The sequence below is a fragment of the Pituophis catenifer genome, unplaced genomic scaffold, assembly GCF_029215685.1.
Source record: "Pituophis catenifer annectens isolate HBS135680 unplaced genomic scaffold, rPitCat1.0.hap2 SCAF_10, whole genome shotgun sequence".
NCBI lineage: Eukaryota > Metazoa > Chordata > Lepidosauria > Squamata > Colubridae > Pituophis > Pituophis catenifer.
The window spans coordinates 21,508,073-21,528,154 of NW_027256890.1; the positions used below are offsets into that span (position 1 = coordinate 21,508,073).

The window sequence follows — 20,082 nt, forward strand, 5'->3', positions numbered from 1 at the left end:
GCAGTATTGATTCCCCTGCAAATCCAACACGGCAGTTTAAAGAATCTCATGCTAAAGATGTTTTATATATTGCAATGCAAAGCAGGCTTATCCAATCAGCTCCACTCAAAAGTTTGGCTTTCAAACTTTTTCAAATCTGTTCGTTTTTTTTTTTTTTTTAAAAAAAAGGGAAAATCATCAAGTTTAAAAAAAAACAAAACAACTTTAGAAAGTACTGCTACTTTATTTTTTTCCTTTTAAAAAGCTGCTCGTGAAATTACACTGTTTGAAAAATCCCTGAATTAGATTATTTTAAATTTATACCTGCCTGCGTGTTTGTTTGTTTTTCCCCATTTTCCCACAATTTCAGGATTCAGTTTTTTTTGGGGGGGGGGGATCAGTGAGTGATGATCCACCATCACCCCTTGCAAAACCAGTCTCAGGAGCTCAATTATGGCCCCAGAGCAAAATTCATTTGTCTATATATACTCATTATTTGAGTAGCTGCCTCTGGAAACGGGGAAAAATTGCCTCCCGGCCTCCTAATCCGTCAAAAATTCATTTGATGGATAGAAAGATCCAATGATGCTTTTTACACCGCATTATTTCTTCCTATTCTGAAAAGCGTGGGGCAGTCCAAAATAAACGCTAGTTGGGTGCAAAAATCCGTCTAATCTATCTGGAAATTCCTGGATTTTTGCACTAGCGATGGAGAAGGAAAAGAATTAGCGGCCCATATCATTTATATATTCAGAACCAATGGACCAAATCTGCTGGAATCTCTGCCAGCTGTAATTTTGTGAAAAAGATTTGTCGTAAAGAAACTCCAAAGGTAAAAAAGAATGGGCAAATTTCCATAGACTGGTACAAATAAAGGATTGCTTTTAGCCCATCGTTTTACATGCGTAACATTAATTTTTTTTATTATTATTATTTCTTTTTCTTTCGTTCTTTCTTTCTTTCTTTCTGTTTTATAAGATACTGTACAGGGATGGCAAAAATCTCTTTAACCAGACAGAACACGCAATTCCTCCACTTGTGCGATCTCATGTCTGTTTTTTTTTTAAAAAAAAACTATACTTTGTTATCTGGACTGGCAAATCGGGATTTTAATAACTTCGCATCGGTCTGCTTTCTGTCTGAGTTTGTGTGTGGTTTAAAAAAAAACAATTGTGCAGTCTCTAAAATACTCTTAAAATGTAGTTGTTTTTGTTTGTAGACTTTTACGAGTAAGAGGGCCTTTTTCCTAAAATACGGTGTGACCCTGCAGGGTGGCACTCTGTCAATAAATCATCTGCTTTCACTGATCCATCGTTTTCCTGTCTTTCTTGCATTTTGATTATTTGTTTTAAGTTCCCTCTTAAACAACTTAGATAAACGACTTAGACGAAGAAATAAAAGGGGAACTTTACCAAATTTGCAGATGATACTAAGCTGGCTGTCAGACTTCGATGCTATCTCAAAATAAATGAATTTCCAAACTGCCAATCTTTAAGGAAATCTTTTCTTTAATTGAGCACAGCCACCGGATCACGACTCAATGCGGACAAGACTGACCTTTTGCCCCCCAATCCCTCCCTTTCCGATCCCCAAATCTCTGCTTCTCATTGGCTATCTTCCAAGTCATTCTTCAGGCTTCTTGTCTCGTCATTTCCCAGGAATGTCCCCCCCCTCCTCATTTCCACGACAACCCGACTTCAAAGGGATTTAGCAGGCAAAAGTTCAGGGCTTATCTCTCTCTCTCTCCTCTGCTCTCTATGCCAGCGTTGAAGCGCTGACACTGGCAGGAATAGCTAACACCCTAGAAGATAGGCTCAAGATCCAGTTGGATCTTAACCAGTGATGGGTTTCAAAATTTGTTACTATCGGTTCTGTGGGTGTGGCTTGGTGGGCGTGGCATGGCTTGGTGGGCGTGGCAGGTGAAGGATACTGTAAAATCTTCATTCCCACCCCACTCCAGGGGAAGGTTACTGCAAAATCCCCATTTCCTCCCAATCAGCTGGGACTTGGGAGGCAGAGAATAGATGGGGATGGGGCCAGTCAGAATTTTTACTACCGGTTCTCCGAACTACTCAAACTTTCCGCCACCGGTTCTCCAGAACTGGTCAGAACCTGCTGAAACCCACCTCTGATCTTGACAGACTTGAACATTGGGCCCTATCTAACAAAAGAGAGCCTTGGTAGTACAGTGGTCTAAGGCACCCTGTTATTAAGCTGGTTATTAAGACCAGCTGCCTGCAATTACTGCAGGTTCGAATCTCGCCAAGGCTCAAGGTCGACTCAACCTTCCATCCTTTCTAAGGTAGGTAAATTGAGGACCCAGTTGTGGGGGCAATAAGCTGACTTAGTATAAAAATATACAAAAGGATGAAGGCTATTGCTGAGCACATTGTAAGCCGCCCTGAGTCTCCGGAGAAGGGCGGCATATAAATCAAATTAAAAAAAAAAAAATTCAATGTAGAGAAAAGGAAAGTCCTACACTTAGGTAAGAAAAACCAAAAGTACACATATAAACTGGGTGAAACCAGGCTTAATAGCAGGAACTATGAGAGGGATCTTGGAGTCTTAGTGGACAACCAGTTAAATAGGAGCCAGCGGTGTGCAGTGGCAGCCAAAAAAGCCAACGCAATCCTAAATTGCATTAACAGAGGGATACAATCAAGATCAAGGGAGGTACTAACACCACTCTATAAAGCCTTAGTAAGGCCACACCTAGAATGCTGCATCCAGTTTTGGTCACCACACTATAAAAAAGTTGTTGAGACTCTAGAAAAAGTGCAGAGAAGAGCAAGCAGGATGATTAGGGGACTGGAGGCTAAAACATACAATGAACAGTTGCAGGAACTGGGCATGGCTACTCTAGTGAAGAGAAGGACCAGGGGAGACAGGATAGCCGTCTTCCAATATCTGTGGGGCTGCCACAAGTGGGGGAAGAGAAGGGGAAGTAGGAAAGAGAAGGAGAGAAAGAACGAAGGAAGTAGGAGAAGAGAGAGGAAGGAAGAGAAGGGGAGGAAAAGAAGAAAGGGAAAAGGAGAGGAAGAAAAGGGAGGGGAAAGAGGAGTAGAGGAGAAGGTTAGAAAGGGGAAAGAAGAGAAGTGGGGGAAGAGAAGGGGAAGTAGGAAAGAGAAGGAGAGAAAGAATGAAGGAAGTAGGAGAAGAGAGAGGAAGGAAGAGAAGGGGAGGAAAAGAAGAAAGGGAAAAGGAGAGGAAGAAAAGGGAGGGGAAAGAGGAGTAGAGGAGAAGGTTAGAAGGGGGAAAGGAGAGGAGTGGGGGAAGAGAAGGGGAAGTAGAAAAGAGAAGGAAAGGAAGAACAAAGGAAGTAGGAGAAGAGAGAGGAAGGAAGAGAAGAGGAGGAGAAGAAGAAAGGTTGAAATAAAGGTAAAGGGGTAAAAGAGCAACCCCAAAAAATGAAAAATGAAAGTTAAAAGAAAAGGTGAATGAAAAATTATAGAAATGACTGTACATGTAAATGTGTTTATGAGAAATAAAAATAAAAAATTTAAAAATAGTGATAATAATAATAATAATAAATAAAAAACAACTGTCTCGCTTCAGCCACAGAAACTTTGGGCTCCATGAAGTTCGTAAATTGAGGAGTACCTGTATTTTAATCTCGATCAAATAAGCCAACGTTGTATTCCTTCCCTTTGCTGGAGTTTGCGTAGTTCTTATCTAGGTCTTTGGCGCAAACGGCTGATGTTGTGTTGCAAGTTGTCATCCAAAGAATTAGGTCAATCGGTTTAGATAAGCATCTGCTTTTGGCTTACTTCCTAGCGTCCGAAGGAGGTGTGTGGGAACAGCTCCTGTTGTTTGCGGGTTGTGGGTAAAAACACACCGAAACTGATGTGGTTAGTAGTCATAGCAAGCCAATCTTTTCTACCTTATCTAATGATCTGCTGAAGTTGGTAGTTTCTCTTTCTGGTTTTCGATCACTGCGGCCAACAACTTTTCCAGTGTGAATCTTGTGAAGCATTTTTCCACCCGATACAGGTTTTATCCTCCATTTACAACCGTTCATTCAGTGTCCGTCCAAAGTTACAACAGTACAGATCGTCCTGGACGTATGACCACAACTGAGCCCAGCATTTCCCTTGATAAGGGAGACATTTGTTGAGTAAATTTTACGATCTTTTCTTGCTTCAGTTGTTAAGTGAATCTCAGCTGTTCACTTAGTCACCTGGTCGTTAAGCGAATCCGGCTTCCCCCCCCCATTGACTTCACTTGTCAGAAGGTCACAAAAGGGGATCACGTGACACACCCCCCGCCCGGATGCTGCGACTGTCATAAATAGGAACCACTTGAATTTTGATCACACGATCAAAGTCTGAAGTCTGAATTTTGATCACACGATCGCGAGGATGCGGCCAATGTCGTAAGTGCGAAAAACGGCCCTAAGTCACTTTTTTTAGAGCCGTTCTAACTTCGATTTACAACAGTTTGTTTACTGACCGTCTGTAGTTACAACAACAACACAGAAAACAGTGATTTATCACATGACCATTGTGGCCTCCTTCATGGTGATATGATCAAAATTCAGATGCTTGGCAACCGGTTCGTATTTACGACGATCGCAGTGTCCCCAGGTTACGTGATCCCCTTTTGCGACCCTTCCGTCAAGCCAACTCAACGGGGAAGCCAGATTCACTTAACAACCATGTGACTCACTTAACGGCTGCAGGGATTTCACTCCCGGCAAGAAAAGTCATCCCATGAGGCGAAACTCACCTGACAATTATCTTGTTTAGCAAAGAGACGTTTTAGGCTCAATTCTGGTCGCAAGTCGAAGGTTATTCGTATTTGATTGTGGGGTTGGATTAACAGGATCTCGCGGGCGGGAATGTCCATCTCTTCCCCATCGTTTTGACCGCCCAAGAAATTAACCATTAAGATGGTTTCTTCAAAGTAAAAAAACCCCCAACATTTGCATTTGCATGGTCTCTTAAAAAGATAAAGGTAAAGGTTCCCCTCGCACATATGTGCTAGTCGTTCCTGACTCTAGGGGGTGCTGCTCGTCTCCATTTCAAAGCCGAAGAGCCAGCGCTGTCCGAAGACGTCTCCGTGGTCACGTGGCCAGCATGACTCAACGCCAAAGGCGCACGGAAAACGCTGTTCCCTTCCCACCAAAGGGGGTCCCTGTTTTTCTACTTGCATTTCTTTTTTACGTGCTTTCGAACTGCTAGGTTGGCAGAAGCTGGGACAAGTCACGGGAGCTCACCCCGTTACGCGGCACTAGGGATTCGAACCGCTGAACTGCCGACCCTTTCGATCGACAAGCTCAGCTTCTTAGCCACTGAGCCATGGCGTCCCTTAAACGTGGTCGGAACTGAACGTGGAAGGGTTTGTTTGTTTGGTGACAAAACAAGCGAATCTCTCAAGACAGCTTGCAGTTCAGGTTTATGTGAGTCAGAAAATGGGTCAGTTCTGTTTTGAGAATTCAGGCGGTTGTCACGTTAAATTTTGGGAGGTTCTCTGGCAGGCCAGCTCATTCGTTGAGCATTTCCTGAAGGAAATAAAATCCAGACTATCACGGTGTATAAATAGTCCTCGATTTACAACAGTTCGTTTAGCAGCCATTCAAAGTTACGACGGCGCCCCCCAAAAATGTGACTTCCTAAAGGGACCATGTTTCACACTTATGACCACGGCGGATCCTTGCGTTCACGTGATCAGAGTTCAGACATTTAGCAGCTGACTCGTTATTAATGACGGTTCTAGTGTCCCCGGGTCATAAATCAATTTTTTTCAGTACAGGTGGTCCTCAATTTATAACAATTCATTTAGTGACTGTTCCAAGTTACAACGGCACTGAAAAAAGGACAGTTTTTCACAGTTACGACATTGGCAGCATCCTCGTGATCAGGTGATCAAAATTCAGCCGCTTGGCTACTGACTCATATTTACGACGGTGGCATTGTCCCGGGGTCACAACCTTCGGACAAGCAATGGGGAAGCCAGATTCACTTAACAACGGGGTCACTAACTTAAGAACTGCAGTGATTCACTTAACAACCATGGCGAGAATAGTCGTAGCATGGGGCAAATTTCAGCTAATTACTGTCTCGCTTAGCAACAGAAATTTTGGGCTCAATTGCAGTCATAAGTCAAGGACCGCCTACACACAATCAAGCCAGGAAGAAACTTTGCACTCTGTTGCCCTTCGGCGGATGTTTCATTGGCCATTTGTAAAAACAGAACCTGAGTCATTTTGGTAAGAATAACTTGTTTATTAAGAGAATTTCTACGCCTTTTTTTCCTTCCAGCGGCAAAGCGTTAACGAATGACTTATTTTGCGTTCAAGAAGATGAAAACTCATCCTACCGTCAGCCCGTCAATCACAGGCCGGAGTGTGCCGTGTATCATTAAATAAATAATCTCGCAGCGAGACCGAAGGCGGAGTTAAAAGTGTCCACATTTTGAAAACAAAAACCAACCAACCCCCCCCAAAAAAATCAACCACCTAACTTTTCTCAAATTCAAGAACTCAAAATTCTCAAAAATTCAGGAGAACCAAATCATCATCCTCGTCGTCATCTCATAATTATAAATCCGTGGGAAGAACTTGATAGGCAGACAAGAAAATATATCAAAATCTGGTCTCTGAACCTCTGGCTGACGGGTGGATTCGATTTGCATCAGGGGTGGGTTCTGTGGGTGTGGCATGGTGGGCGTGGCATGGCTTGGTGGGCGTGACAGGGGAAGGATACTGTAAAATGTCCATTCCCACCCCAATCCGGGGGAAGGATACTGCAAAATCCCCATTTCCTCCCGATCAGCTGGGACTTGGGAGGCAGAGAATAGATGTGGGCGGGGCCAGTCAGAATTTTTACTACCGGTTCTCCGAACTACTCAAAATTTCCGCTACGGGTTCTCCAGAACTGGTCAGAACCTGCTGAAACCCACCTCTGGCGCAAACCCTTCTACTCCTGGTTAAAACCAGGAAGTTACAACGACCGGGTGGGTGGGCGGAGCCTTGAGCCACCATCGCTACCAGTTCTCTGAACCATCAGCTGTCATCATTACCGGCTCAGCCGAACCGGGCCGAACTGGGCCAAACCGGGAGCATTTCACCGCTGATTTGTATTCTCCTTTAAAAGGTGGCAGGGCCAGTTCAAATAAAAGGGAATAAAGGGGGAAAAAACCAAAAAAAATGTTCCTACCATGCCTGGGGAAAAAAAAAATAAAACATATAATAAATTGCAAGAATTGTGTTCCGTCTTTTGCGAATTTGATGTTTGGATACGGCTCCATTCAGCTTTTGCTGATATATATATATATATTTCACCGTGTATGTAGGCTTTGTCTGTGTGGAATTGTAGACTCCAGGCAGCAGGTTGGAAAACAGCGAATTATTGCATTTTTTTCAAAATAATAATAATAATAATAATAATCGGATGCAAGATTAGATCCTATTCCCTGGCATTTTGGAACTGTGACCCCACTGTTTGCAAATGTTCAGGGGGGAAAAAAATCAACAGCAGGAGGCTTAAATAACGAGTCCTTCGCGGGTTTTCGCTTGCATCATTACGGGAACCCCCCCAAATTGTCCCGGGTGGCTTCGTTTTCCGTGGGTTGCATCCCGCTCGCAAGTGGGAGAATCTGAATTCGGACTCTCGTGGCACGGAGGGTTAGAAGAAGCCGAGGCCGAAGATTTTCCATGACTGTAGGAAGGCCCGCTGAGGTCGTAGTGAACGCGGGCCTTGGTGGTGACCACGGAAGGATGGCCGCTGGTGGGGGGCGAGGTACAGGAATTCAAACTCAGCTCTGGGTCTTGATTCGCGGAAACCATCTCGACCCCTTCTTGGTCCCGGGGGGATTCGTATTTCCGACGTTGCATGAAGTTGATGTTATGGGGGATGTACCCCAAGACGGATCGTAAGCTGCTGTTACGACTATCTGGTCTGGGCCTGGGGGCAGCAGTGTCTACTCTAGAAGAGGAAACAAAAATCTTACTCTCTGTAAGATGGTGTAGGGTTTCCTGCCTAAGAAGGGGGTTGGACTAGAAGACCTCCAAGGTCCCTTCCAACTCTGTTATTCTATTCTATTCTATTCTATTCTATTCTATTCTATTCTATTCTATTCTATTCTATTCTATTCTATTCTATTCTAATCTATTCTATTCTATCCTTGGAATATAAATAAAAAAAAAAGCAAAAAAAAAAAAGCAAAGAGCAGCTTTAAAAGAGGTTTTTGGGTACTCTTAGAACCCTGGAGTTGGACACCATCAGGAATCCTTGAGGCCATCCAGTCTGACTTCTGCTCGGTGCAAGAATTTAAATTAATGCCTCCTGCAGAGGCAGGAAGGAAGGAAATTTATGTGTGAAAGAAAAGAGAGAAGGAAGGCAAGAAAGAAAGAAGAGGGAAATTTCTGTGTGAAAGAGAAGAAGTGAAAGAAGGAAAGGAGAAGACAAGAAGGAAAAAAGGAAGGAATTTTGGGAAGGGAAAGGAGAGGGGAGAGAGGGAGGGAGGGTGGGAGGAAAGAAAGAAGGAAGGAAGGAAATTTGTGTCTCTTTCACACATAAACATAACATAAGGCAAGAAGGAAGGAACGACGAGGAAAGTTTAAGTGTGAAAGAGAAGAAAGGAAAGAAGGAAAGGAGAAACAAGAAGGAAAGAAGGAAGGGATTTTGCGAGGGAAGGAAAAGGAAAGGAGAAAGGGAGGGAGGGAGGAAAGAAGGAAGGAAATTTGTGTGTGAAAGAAAAGAGAAGGAAGGCAAGAAGGAAGGAAGAGGAACATTTCTGTGTGAAAGAAAAGGAGGGGGAAAGGAAAGGAGAAGGAGAGAAGGAAAGAAGGAAGGAATTTTGTGACGGGAAGGGAAAGGAAAGGAGAAAGAGAGGGAGGGAGGAAAGGAAGGAAGGAAGGAAGGAAGGAAGGAAGAAAGAAAGAAAGAAAGAAAGAAAGAAAGAAAGAAAGAAAGAAAGAAAGAAAGAAAGAAAGAAAGAAAGTTAGTTCTGAACCCTTGGAAGAGAAGTCACAACCCAGTAGAGACCAGAAGTTCGAGACCCCAGCAGCATTCATTCATTTTATAAAAATAAATCAAAAGATTCTCAAGAGGAAATTGCTACAAATCGCCCCAACTTTCTGGATGGACTAATGGCACCACGATGACCACCTCATTCCTTTAGTCTTCCAGGGCTCTGAGAAGGAACCTTGAGATGCTCAAAACTGGTCCCGGGACAAATGCAGGACAACGGACACGGCTGAGATCTCCCCCAAACCCCTCCCTCCCTCCCTCCCTGGCCTCCCCCCCCCTCACCTGATCTGATTGGATTCCTTCTTGCTACCCTCCTCCTTCTTCTTCTTCTTGCAACAGCGGACAAGACAGACGATGAGACAGATGAGGAGCACCAGGAAAAGGAGCGAGCCCAGCACAGCTCCCACGATGATGGTCAGAAGGGGGGAATCTGGAGGAGGAGGAAGAAGGAGGATGCTGAGGACACCATTGGCTGGAATTGGGGGGGGGGCTTGGATCTTGTGCCAAGGATCTTCTTGATGCTGGCTTGATAGTGAGAGATGCTGGCTACGTTTCCTAATTTAGCTGTGATCTGGGTGACTTTCGCGAGAATGTGATCTTGTTTTCCTCGTGTCTGAAGACTTCCACTCCCTTCCTTCTCTCCCTCTCTCCCTTTTCAGGTCTCTCCCTCTCTCCTTCCCTCCTTCCTTCCTTCTTTCCTTCCTTTTCTCTTTTCCTTCTCTTTTCCTTTCCTCCCTTTCTTCCATTTCGCTTTTCCTTCCTTCTCTCTTTTCTTTTCTTCTTCCTTCCTTCCTTTCTTTCCTTCCTTTCCCTTCCTTCCTCCCCTCCCTCCTCCCCCCTCCACTTCCTTCCTTCCTTCCTTCCTTCTTTCCTTCTTTCCTTTTCTCTTTTCCTTCTTTTCCTTTCCTTCCTTCCTTCCATTTCAGTTTTCCTTCTTTTTCCTTTCCTTCCATTTCTCTTTTCCTCCCTTCTCTCTTTTCTTTCCTTCTTTCCTTCCTTCCTTCCTCGCTCAAGCCTGGAGCTTGAGAAATAGATAGCAAATGGCTTTTCACTTACCATGCGAGACCTCCAGCGTGCACCGAGCTGACCCAACTTTGTTGGAGACGACGCACTGGTAAACGCCAAGGTGGTTAGGTGATACTTTGTGAATGACAAGATCCCCAGGACTGGAACCTTCGGAGGAGAGAAAGGCCAAGAAAGGTGTAAGAGTATATCTTTCTGTCTGTCTGTCTGTCTCCGTCTATTCCTCTACCCATCATCCATCCTTCCATCTATGAAAGGAGGGAATATCTGTTTCTTTGTTTTATCTCTCTATTCATCTATTCATCCATCCATCCATCTTCCATCCATCCATCCATCTATCTATTATCTATCTATCTATCTATCTGTCTACCCATCTACTATCTATCTATCTATCTATCTATCTATCTATCTATCTATCTATCTATCTATCTATCTATCTATCATATATCTATCTATCATCTATCTACCAGTATCCATCCATCCATCCATCCATCCATCTACTATCTATCTATCTATCTATCTATCTATCTATCTATCTATCTATCTACCGGTATCGTCTACCCATCATCTATCTATTTATCTATTTATCTATCTATCATCTATCTAGCTATCTATCTATCTATCTATCTATCTATCTATCTATCTATCTATCTATCATCTATCTATCTATCTATCATCTATCCATCATCTATCTGTCTATCATCTATCTATCTATCATCTACCCATCATCTATCTGTCTATATCATCTATCTATCTATCTATCTATCAGCTGTCTGTCTATCTATCTATCTATCTATCTATCTATCTATCTATCTATCTATCATCTATCTATCTATCATCTATCTACCGGTATCATCTACCCAGCATCTATCTATCTATCTATCTATCTATCTATCTATCTATCTATCTATCATCTACCCATCATCTGTCTATCATCTATCATCTACCCATCATCTATCTGTCTATCATCTATCTAGCTACCATCTAGCTATCATCTGTCTGTCTATCTATCTTATATCTATATCATCATCCACTTATTCATCCACATATCAGTCCATCCATTCATCCATCAACAATTTGTCCATCCATCCATCCATCCATCCACTCATTCCTTTCTCCATCCATCTATCCCAGAGGTTTCCTTTATATTTTGTCCCTCCTTTTCTAAATGTTATTGATTCAATTTTAGACACCACCCAACTCCAAACTGACCCCGTGTGGTACATAATAAAAACCAAACAACATATAATAAAACGATGAAGGAAAAGGAATAAAGAACCGGAACTGATGGCAAATATTACTTTCCTCTTTAATAACCAATTGGCTCTCCTCAACCCAATGCTCTCTAAGGTGATACCCTTTCGATGTGCTAAAGCACAGTTTCATTTTCAGGCTGGGGCAGATGGGAATTGGAGTCCAGCACATCCCAGAGCACCCAGGGATTTTTAAATCACGCATGAAGACTTTTCAACAAATCAGTTTCATCATGTTTTTCTTGTCCCTTCCCCTCCTTTTCCAACGAGACTTCTTGCACCCCCATCATGCCAACTTGCGGTTTATCTTACCTGCCATGGTATTCGCGGGCAGTCCACTCTCTATGGGGTAATCTGCCATTTTGGCCCAGCGATACATGAGGGGAGGGGTGCCTGTTTGGGAGTCACAACGGAGGGTAATTTCGTTGCCGAGGAAAACCTTGCCTGAGATGGAGCAATGTGGAATCGAGGGTTTCTCTGGAAGAAGGATGAAAACGGGGCGTCACTTAGCAAAAGTATTGTCAGCCTCGCCAGATAACCAGACAGGAATCACAACTGGACTTGAGCTAATTCTAATTTGTGGTAAAGCTAGATTGACGGAATCTGGTAAGTCTGAAAGTACAATTCTTCTGCCGTCTCCGTTACGGATTGAGAAATTCCTGAGTCTCCTTTTATATGCATTACAGGTAGTTCTCGACTTACCACAGTTTGTTTAGTGACAAAGTTACAACAGCACTGGAAAAAGGTTCACTTAACAACTGTGTTACTAATTTAACAACCACAGTGATTCACTTAACGATAGCGGCAAGAAAAGTTGTAGAACGGGGCAAAACTCACTGAACAAATTTCTCACTTAAACAACAGAAAGGTTGGGCTCCGTTGTGGTCGTACGTCGAGGACTACCTGTCATCGTGTGAGCCATGGTGGCAAAGTGGTTAGAGTGCAGTACTGCAGGCTACTTCTGCTGACTGTTGGCTGCCTGCAATTTGGCAGTTCAAATCTCACCAGGCTCAAGATTGATTCTGCCTTCTGTCCTTCCGAGGTGGGTAAAATGAGGACCCAGATTGTTGAGGGCAAGAGACTGATTCTGTAAACCACTTAGAGAGGTCTGGAAAACACTGTGAAGCAGTGTATAAGTCTAAGTGCTATTGCTAGTCCTTCCTTCCTTCCTTCCTTCCTTCCTTCCTTCCTTCCTTCCTTCCTTCCTTCCTTCCTTCCTTCCTTCCTTCCTGCCTTCCTTCCTTCCCAGTGGTTAGAATGCAGGATTGCAGGCTAATTCTGCCCATTGCCAGCAGTTCGATCCTGACCGGCTCAAGGTTGACTCAGCCTTCCGTCCTTCCGAGGTGGGTAAAATGAGGACCCAGATTGTTGAGGGGCAACAGGCCGACTCTGTAAACCGCTTAGAGAGGGCTGTAAAAGCACTGTAAAGCGGTATATAAATCTAAGTGCAATTGCAATCGTGTAGAGAGCCTGAGCTCGGCTCCTGTCCAGCGTTCACACTCACTCACCGAGCACCTTGACGGTCACTTTACGAGTGGCCACCGAAGTCTTCTTCACTTTGCACTCGTAGGTGGCCGAGTCGGAAATCTGAACATTTTGGAGATTGATGGACGCGTCGTACTTGCTTGGATCCGGGGCCGCGAAATTGACTCGCTGTTGTAAGCCATTGCAGCAATCATTGCCTGACCCAAACCGCTGACCGCCTTCGCTTTGCTGAAATCCCGGGTTACTAAAACGGCCGGCATCTTGATTTCCGGACCCTCCCCTGGGGTGCAAATATGGGTATCCGGGATGGATCACTTGTTGGGCTTGATAGCTCAAGATCTGGTGGGCAGGAAGCAGAGAACAACACTGCTGAATCAAAAAAAAAAGAGAGAGAGAGGTTTCTGATTGGCTTCAGGAGAAATGGGATCTGTCGGCTGCATTTTTGCCGAATTCAATCTCTCCATTTTGATCTGAAAAATTGGACCCCATGTCATATATCCTTTCATTTTTGCAAGTCTCCAAATATCATGATACTATCGTTTTCCGATCCAAAATTGCAGAAATAAAGTCGTTTTTTTTTTTTAATTATTAGCTTTGATTCATTTTTCTCTCTCTCGACTTTGCAAACGCTAATAATAATCTTAAAACACAGCACCCAAAATTACGCACGAATTAATCTAACTAATTTTCCCGATTAATTAGACTTGGGAAAGGTAACTTATTAGGATGATGAAGTCTTGAAAAAGGGGTACACAGGTAGTCCTCGACTTATGACCAGGGGTGCTATTCAGCAGGTTCTGACAGGTTCTGGAGAACCGGTAGCGGAAATTTTGAGCAGTTCGGAGAACCACAAGGGATTCGAACCGCTGAACTGCTGACCTTTTCGATCGACAAGCTCAGTGTCTTAGCCACTGAGCCACTGCATCCCTTACAAGTTACCAGCTTACAAATCAGCATCTTACAAGTTACCAATAAGATCAATGAATAGATATTAATTATGATATAATTGTTCCCTGGATTCTTGGTTAATACTCCTGTTTTATAAAAATAATATCCATTAAATGGCAGTGGTGTAACCAGCTTTAAGAAGGTTCCATCTTTAAGACATGAGTTTGAAAGTTTGAATATTGTTTCTCAAGCATGACAACTTCAAGGTGGGTGGGGGATTCTGGGAGTTGAAGTCCACCCATCTTAAAGCATGCTGGCTGAGGAATTCTGGGAGTTGAAGTCCACCCATCTTAAAGCATGCTGGCTGGGGGATTCTGGGAGTTGAAGCCACCCATCTTAAACCATGCTGGCTGGGGGATTCTGGGAGTTGAAGTCCACCCATCTTAAACCATGCTGGCTGGGGGATTCTGGGAGTTGAAGCCCACCCCTCTTAAAGTTGGTAAAGTTAAGAAACATTGGAATAAATATTGATAACCTCGACAAACTCACCACATTGTCCAAATTGGTGGGGTCAGCATTCATCTGTGTCCACTCAATATCCAAGTCATTGGGGCCATCATCTTGGGGTTCCAGCTCAAACGGACACCCCAACTTCACCGACTCCCCCTTGGCCAGGTAGATGATCTCTCGGCCTTTGGCATTGATCTTCACCGCAGGTGAAAGAGCTGTTCATCAAAACAAAGAGAGAGGTGTCTTAACTTGTTGGTCCAACACCGGAGACTAACTTACTGCACAAAATAATTTAGAGAATTTCCCCAAAAATATTCCAGCAGAAAGATGAATGTTTACACCCAGAAAGCTCCTTTCCTTTCCTTTCCATTCTTCTTTCTCTCTTTTCTTCCTTCCTTCCTTCCTTTTTTCTTTTTCCTTTCTTCCTTCTTTCTCTCTTTCTTTCTGTCATTTTTTTCTTTCTGCCTTCCTTCTTTCTGCCTCTTTCTTTCTTTCTTCCTTCCTTCCTTCTTTTTCTTTTTTCTTTCTATCTTCTTTCTGTCTGTTTGCCTGTTTTTCTTTCTTTTCTTTTTTCTCCTCATTTTTGTCTTTGCTTTCCCTTCCTTCCTTCCTTCCTTCCTTCCTTCCTTCCTTCCTTCCTTCCTTCCTTCCTTCCCTCTTTCATTTTATTCTTTCTGTCTTCCTTCTGTCTGTTTTTCTTTCTTTCTTTCTTTCTTTCTTTCTTTCTTTCTTTCTTTCTTTCTTTCTTTCTCTTTCTTTCTCTCTTCCTTTCTTCCCATTCCTCTCTTTCTTACCTTAGTAATTAGTTTTGGCTCATATTTCTCTCTCTTGCCTTTACAAAATCTAATCTCAAAAAACAACAACAACAAAGAGAACTAGAAACTTGTCTGTGTGCCGCTTTCCAAAGTGTGCTACAGTTCAGAAGCACCCCCCCCCGCCCCCCGTTTCCCAACCGCCGGCTTCTCCGAACTTTTCCCCAGCCAGGGAAAAGCCACCTGGGATGGGGATGCCTATTTTTGCCACTTGCCAAGAACTGGACGATGCCAGCCTTACCCGGTGCCAGGCAGAGAAGGAAGATGATCCTCAGGGCTCGAATTCCAATCATGCTCCACTTGGCACTGGATTTGGCAGGCTCGAGAGACACACACACAGAGAGAGAGCGTCTTTGTCCCAGACTGGGGAGAAGCTGGAGCAGCCGAGCTTTTGATGCCGCGGGCCTGGCTTCTCCCTGCCCCTTTGGATGCCTTTGGGGTGAATTGAGGAGCTGCCACGCCACTCCCCAAGAGTGAATTGGCACAGCCGCCGCCCGCTCGCCCTTCCAGTCACGTTCTTACTCAGCCATCGAAGGACAAGCGGGTGTCCTTTCACCATGGATGCCCCCAGAGGCTGAGGAAAGAGGACTGTTTTACGCTTCGTTTCAGCTTTGCTTTTGATTCCAAAGAAGAGAAGGGACCTTAGAGGTCATCCAGCCCATCCCCAATCAATACACAGGAGGCTGAAGCCTCTGGAAGGAGAAGGCTTCGTCCACGCTTCCTGAACTTAAAGAGGACTACAGTTCCTCTCATGCCCAGCCAGTCCCAATAAATTAGGGTTGCCAGGTGTCCACTATTTGAGCGGACAGTCCACTTTTTTCACATTATGTTCACTTTTTTTTTTTCCACAAAATAGTGGACATTTTTTTTTATTCAAAAGCTTTATGATGAAATGGTACGTAACCTAAAGCTGTACAGTCTAAGAGAATAAGGATAGGAGAATCGCGTTTTGTCTTTTTTTTTTCATAAGTTAGAATGAGACAAAGATCGAATGCTCGTTGCAATAATCACATTTTACACAACAGCGCAAAAAACGCATTAAAGCAGTTCTCTTTGGATATCGAAAATGTAGTGCTGAAGGTTTTTGCCGAATTTTCGAATTGTGCGAAGAAAACGAGAAGAGTTGAAATCATTTTTTGAGTTTTGCGAGTCAGAATTCCATGAAGTTTTGCGCCATGTTCCAACACGTATATATAATTTAATTGTAAATTTTTTTTAAATTTTTTTTACTACTTAACCCCCCCCCCCCTGCCGCTTTTCCGCTATTTTTTGGAAGCAGACCTGGCAACCCTACTTCTATGCCCCCCACAAGCAAAGCTACTATTTTAGGCAACCCCACTTGTGGGGTGGGGGTGGAGGGAAGTGAGAGGGGTGGGTAGCTGGGCACATGCAGTGAGAGGCATTACCTGCAAATAGGGGCAGGGGGAGCAGTGAGAATGTGGGGTGCTGGTCAAGGGGGAAGCCATAGGCCAGGGAGCTTGTAGTCTCTCCCCTCAGTTATGAAAGCTCAGCGGTCAGGCCTGTCTCCCTCTCTCTGCCTAGCCTACCTCACAGGGATGGTGTGTGTCTAGATAAAAGGAAGGAAGACCCCAGCTAAGATGATGTGAACTTGAGGAGGAGGAGGAGGAGGAGGAGGAAGACGAGGAAGGGAGGGAGGAAAAGGAGGATGGAGGAGAAGAGGAAGGAGGAGAGGAGAAGGGTGAGTGAGAAGGGGAAGAGCAAGGAAGGAGAGAGAGGGAAGGAAGGAGGGAAGGAATGAGACAAAGAGAAGGAAGGAAGGAATGAGAGAAATGGAAGGAAGGAAAGAAGGAAGGAAGGAATGAGAGAAATGGAAGGAAGGAGGGAAGGAAGGAGAGGAAGGGAGAGAAGAAGAGAAGGAAGGAGAGAAAGAGAAGGAAGGAATGAGACAAATGGAAGGAAGGAGAGAAGGAAGGAAGGAAAGAAGGAAGGAAGGAAGAAGAGAAATGGAAGGAAGGAGGGAAGGAAGGAAGGAGGGAAAGAGAAGAAGGAGAGAAAGAGAAGAAGGAAGGAATGAAGGAAAGAAGGAAGGAGAGAAATTGAAGGAAGGAAGGGAGGGAGGGAGGCAGGGAGGGAGGGAGGGGTGAACTGAGGGAGGGAGGAAAAGAAAAAAGGGAAGAGAGAGAGGAAGAATGACAAAAAGGAAGCCAAGCGGTCAAGAGAAAGAGAAGGAAGGAAAGGAGGAAGAAGAAAAAGTTGGATGGATAGAAGGAAGGCAAGAAGGAAAAGAGAGGAAAAAATAAGTCAAGAAAGGGAGGGAGGGAAGGAAGGAAAGGAAGAAGAAGAAAGGGAAGAGAGAGAGGAAGAATGACAAAAAAGAGAAATAATAAAAAGGAGAAACAGAAGCAGAAGAAGAGGAGAATGTGGGAAGGGGGGATGGGAAGAAGAAGAAGAAGAAGAAGAAGAAGAAGAAGAAGAAGAAGAAGAAGAAGAAGAAGAAGAAGAAGAAGAAGAAAAGGAAAGAGGTGAGCTGGCACCTGCTGACAGGTGGCTGTGACCTCCCAACCTCTCCAGAGTCTCACTTTGGGCTCACCAGGGAGAGGCCATGACTATCCTAGTGTCTACAGCGGGCAGGATATGATCCCTGCCATCGGTTCGAGAACCCACAATTAATTCCTGGCTTGTAACAACCCAGCTCGGGCGCTGCTCCAGGAGATGGCTGAGCAGGCGGGGTGGGGACCGCTGAGGAATTGGCAGAAAAGGAAACCGTTTTTTTCCCCCTGGCAAACCATTCGCTACCTCCTCAAACCTTGGCATCGCTCGGCAAACTTCGGCAGCAAAATAATTTTTAAAAACGCAAAAGATGTCAGTTGTCGCATTTCCCCAAAGGACTTTTATTACAGCACTGAGGAAAATCCTGCTCAACGACCACGCTCTGACCCACATTTATGACCGTTTGCAACATCCTGCAGTCACCGGATTTGAGATTTTGGGTGGATTCGTATGTGTGTGTTTTCGGCATTTATGTCTTGTTTCCAGCAAAAAAAAAACCTCACACCTGTTAAAGAAAATAAGGGGTTCGTTCCGGAATGAGGGGTTCGTTTAATGACCGCTGCAGAAAAAGGTTGCAAACTCAGGTGCAGTGATGTGGTGACCCGCTTAACAACGGCCGCGTCTTAACGACTGCAATTTCGGCTGCAAATACAGTCGTACGTCGAGGACTACCTGTATATAAACAGGATGCGAACGAAATGCACTACTTAGAAATCAACACAACGGCCCTTTTCAAATTGGGTTAGTTGTTATATTCGCTTTTGCTGTTGGTTTTGGCTCACCGTGACCTGATATTATGTTCATTTGATTGTTTTTATTAAAATAAACAGCCTAAATTTTCATGCTGTTTAACTGGCTGCTGCGGAATGGCTGTGTTCTTTATTCCTTATTTATGGATGAGGGGATGATGGTCTGTTGATTTAGCACAGATGCTTCAAGAGGGGTGGGCTTCGACTCCCAGAATTCCCCAGCCAGAAATGCTTTAAGATGGGTGGACTTCCACTCCCAGAATCCCCCATCCAGCATGCTTTAATATGGGTGGACTTCCACTCCCAGAATCCTCCAGCCAGCACGCTTTAAGAGGGGTGGACTTCCACTCCCAGAATCCCCCATCCAGCATGCTTTAATATGGGTGGACTTCCACTCCCAGAATCCTCCAGCCAGCACGCTTTAAGAGGGGTGGACTTCCACTCCCAGAATCCCCCAGCCAGCATCATTTAAAATGGGTGGGCTTCGACTCCCAGAATCCCCCAGCTAGCATCCTTTAAGAGGGGTGGGCTTCCACTCCCAGAATCCTCCAGCCAGCACGCTTTAAGAGGGGTGGACTTCCACTCCCAGAATCCCCCAGCCAGCATCATTTAAAATGGGTGGGCTTCGACTCCCAGAATCCCCCAGCCATCATGTTTATTTTATTCATCGCATGCCTGTCTTTTACATGTGTGGACACATGTACAGTACACTTGAGTGAAAGAGACGGATGAAGAGATTCATATAATAAGAAGCAGGGGACATGTGAAAGGGAGGTTAATCCCTCCTTCCCCCTCTTCCAAGATCCAGCGTTCCTTTCCTCATACGTCCCCCCCCTTTTTTTTGCAGCTAAGGTAGACTGCACCAGGCCAAGGGAGTTCCACAAACCATTTCCTCCGAGTGCAAACCATTTTTTACTGGATCTCGTTCTTGCCTTCGTTGATTTTTTTCTTCCTTCCTGGCTGGCTATACGCAACGGATTCACATGCGACAAAAGTGTATTACACAGCTATGCGTCCTGCCAAAAGGAAATGACTTGGCAAGTGTTGATGAAAAGTTGGCAGCACTGCCAGATTTTCCTGTCCCAACTTGATGTCGCTCCTAGCCCGGCTGAGGACTCGAATTCGGCTTTGAGGTCGCCGTTAAGAGTTGCCAAAACCTGGCACAAAAGAAGCTTTGCATAAAATCATCCGACGGACAATCAGACCGAAACAAGGTTCTGAGTCCCATTAAAATTCCAAATTATGGGGGATCGAGGTACTCCGATAACCATCGTTCTGAACCTATTCAGGCAGACCCGAACCGATTTAGGGACTGTCCCCTCAGTCAAAACTGCACGCACAGGTGGTCCTCAACTTACGACCATAGTTGAGCCCAAAAGTCCTGTTGCTGAGCGAGACTTAACAACTGCAGTGATTCGCTTAGAACTAAGGAGAAATCTCCTGACAGTGAGAAAAATTTATCAGTGGAACAACTTGCCTCCAGAAATTGTGGATGCTCCAACGTGAAGTTTTTAAGAAGATGTAATGTTGTACTACTAACTAGAGCGTACAAAACATTTGCTAGACCAATTCTTGAATACAGCTCATCTGTCTGGAACCCACACTGCACATCGGACATAAATACAATTGAGAGAGTCCAGAGATATTTTACGAGAAGAGTCCTCCATTCCTCTAACCCAGGGGTCAGCAACCTGCGGCTCTGGAGCCGCATGTGGCTCTTTCACCTCTCTGCTGCGGCTCCCTGTCACTCAAAATATATGTCACACGCGATTTATTGAGCTTTTCAACCTCCAGTAGGCCAACCATGGATAAATCCAAGAAAAGAAAAGTTTCAGAAGAAAACAGAACGTTTAATTCAACTATATATGCTAGTTTTGTGGCCGCTCAAGAAGTAGTCAGG

The 20,082-nt window shown here is 44.4% G+C and overlaps 1 protein-coding gene across 1 annotated transcript; it reads right to left on the minus strand.

The window, feature by feature from the left end:
• Positions 1-7,462: 7,462 nt before the first annotated feature.
• VSIG8 (V-set and immunoglobulin domain containing 8) lies at positions 7,463-15,215 on the minus strand. The gene is made up of 7 exons (XM_070950723.1): positions 15,164-15,215; positions 14,150-14,325; positions 12,736-13,081; positions 11,540-11,704; positions 10,008-10,124; positions 9,234-9,381; positions 7,463-7,904 (listed from the first exon to the last, which is right to left on the minus strand). Exons 1-7 carry the CDS (start codon positions 15,213-15,215, stop codon positions 7,463-7,465), a joined length of 1,446 nt encoding a protein of 481 aa, XP_070806824.1.
• Between the last annotated feature and the right edge of the window lie 4,867 nt (positions 15,216-20,082).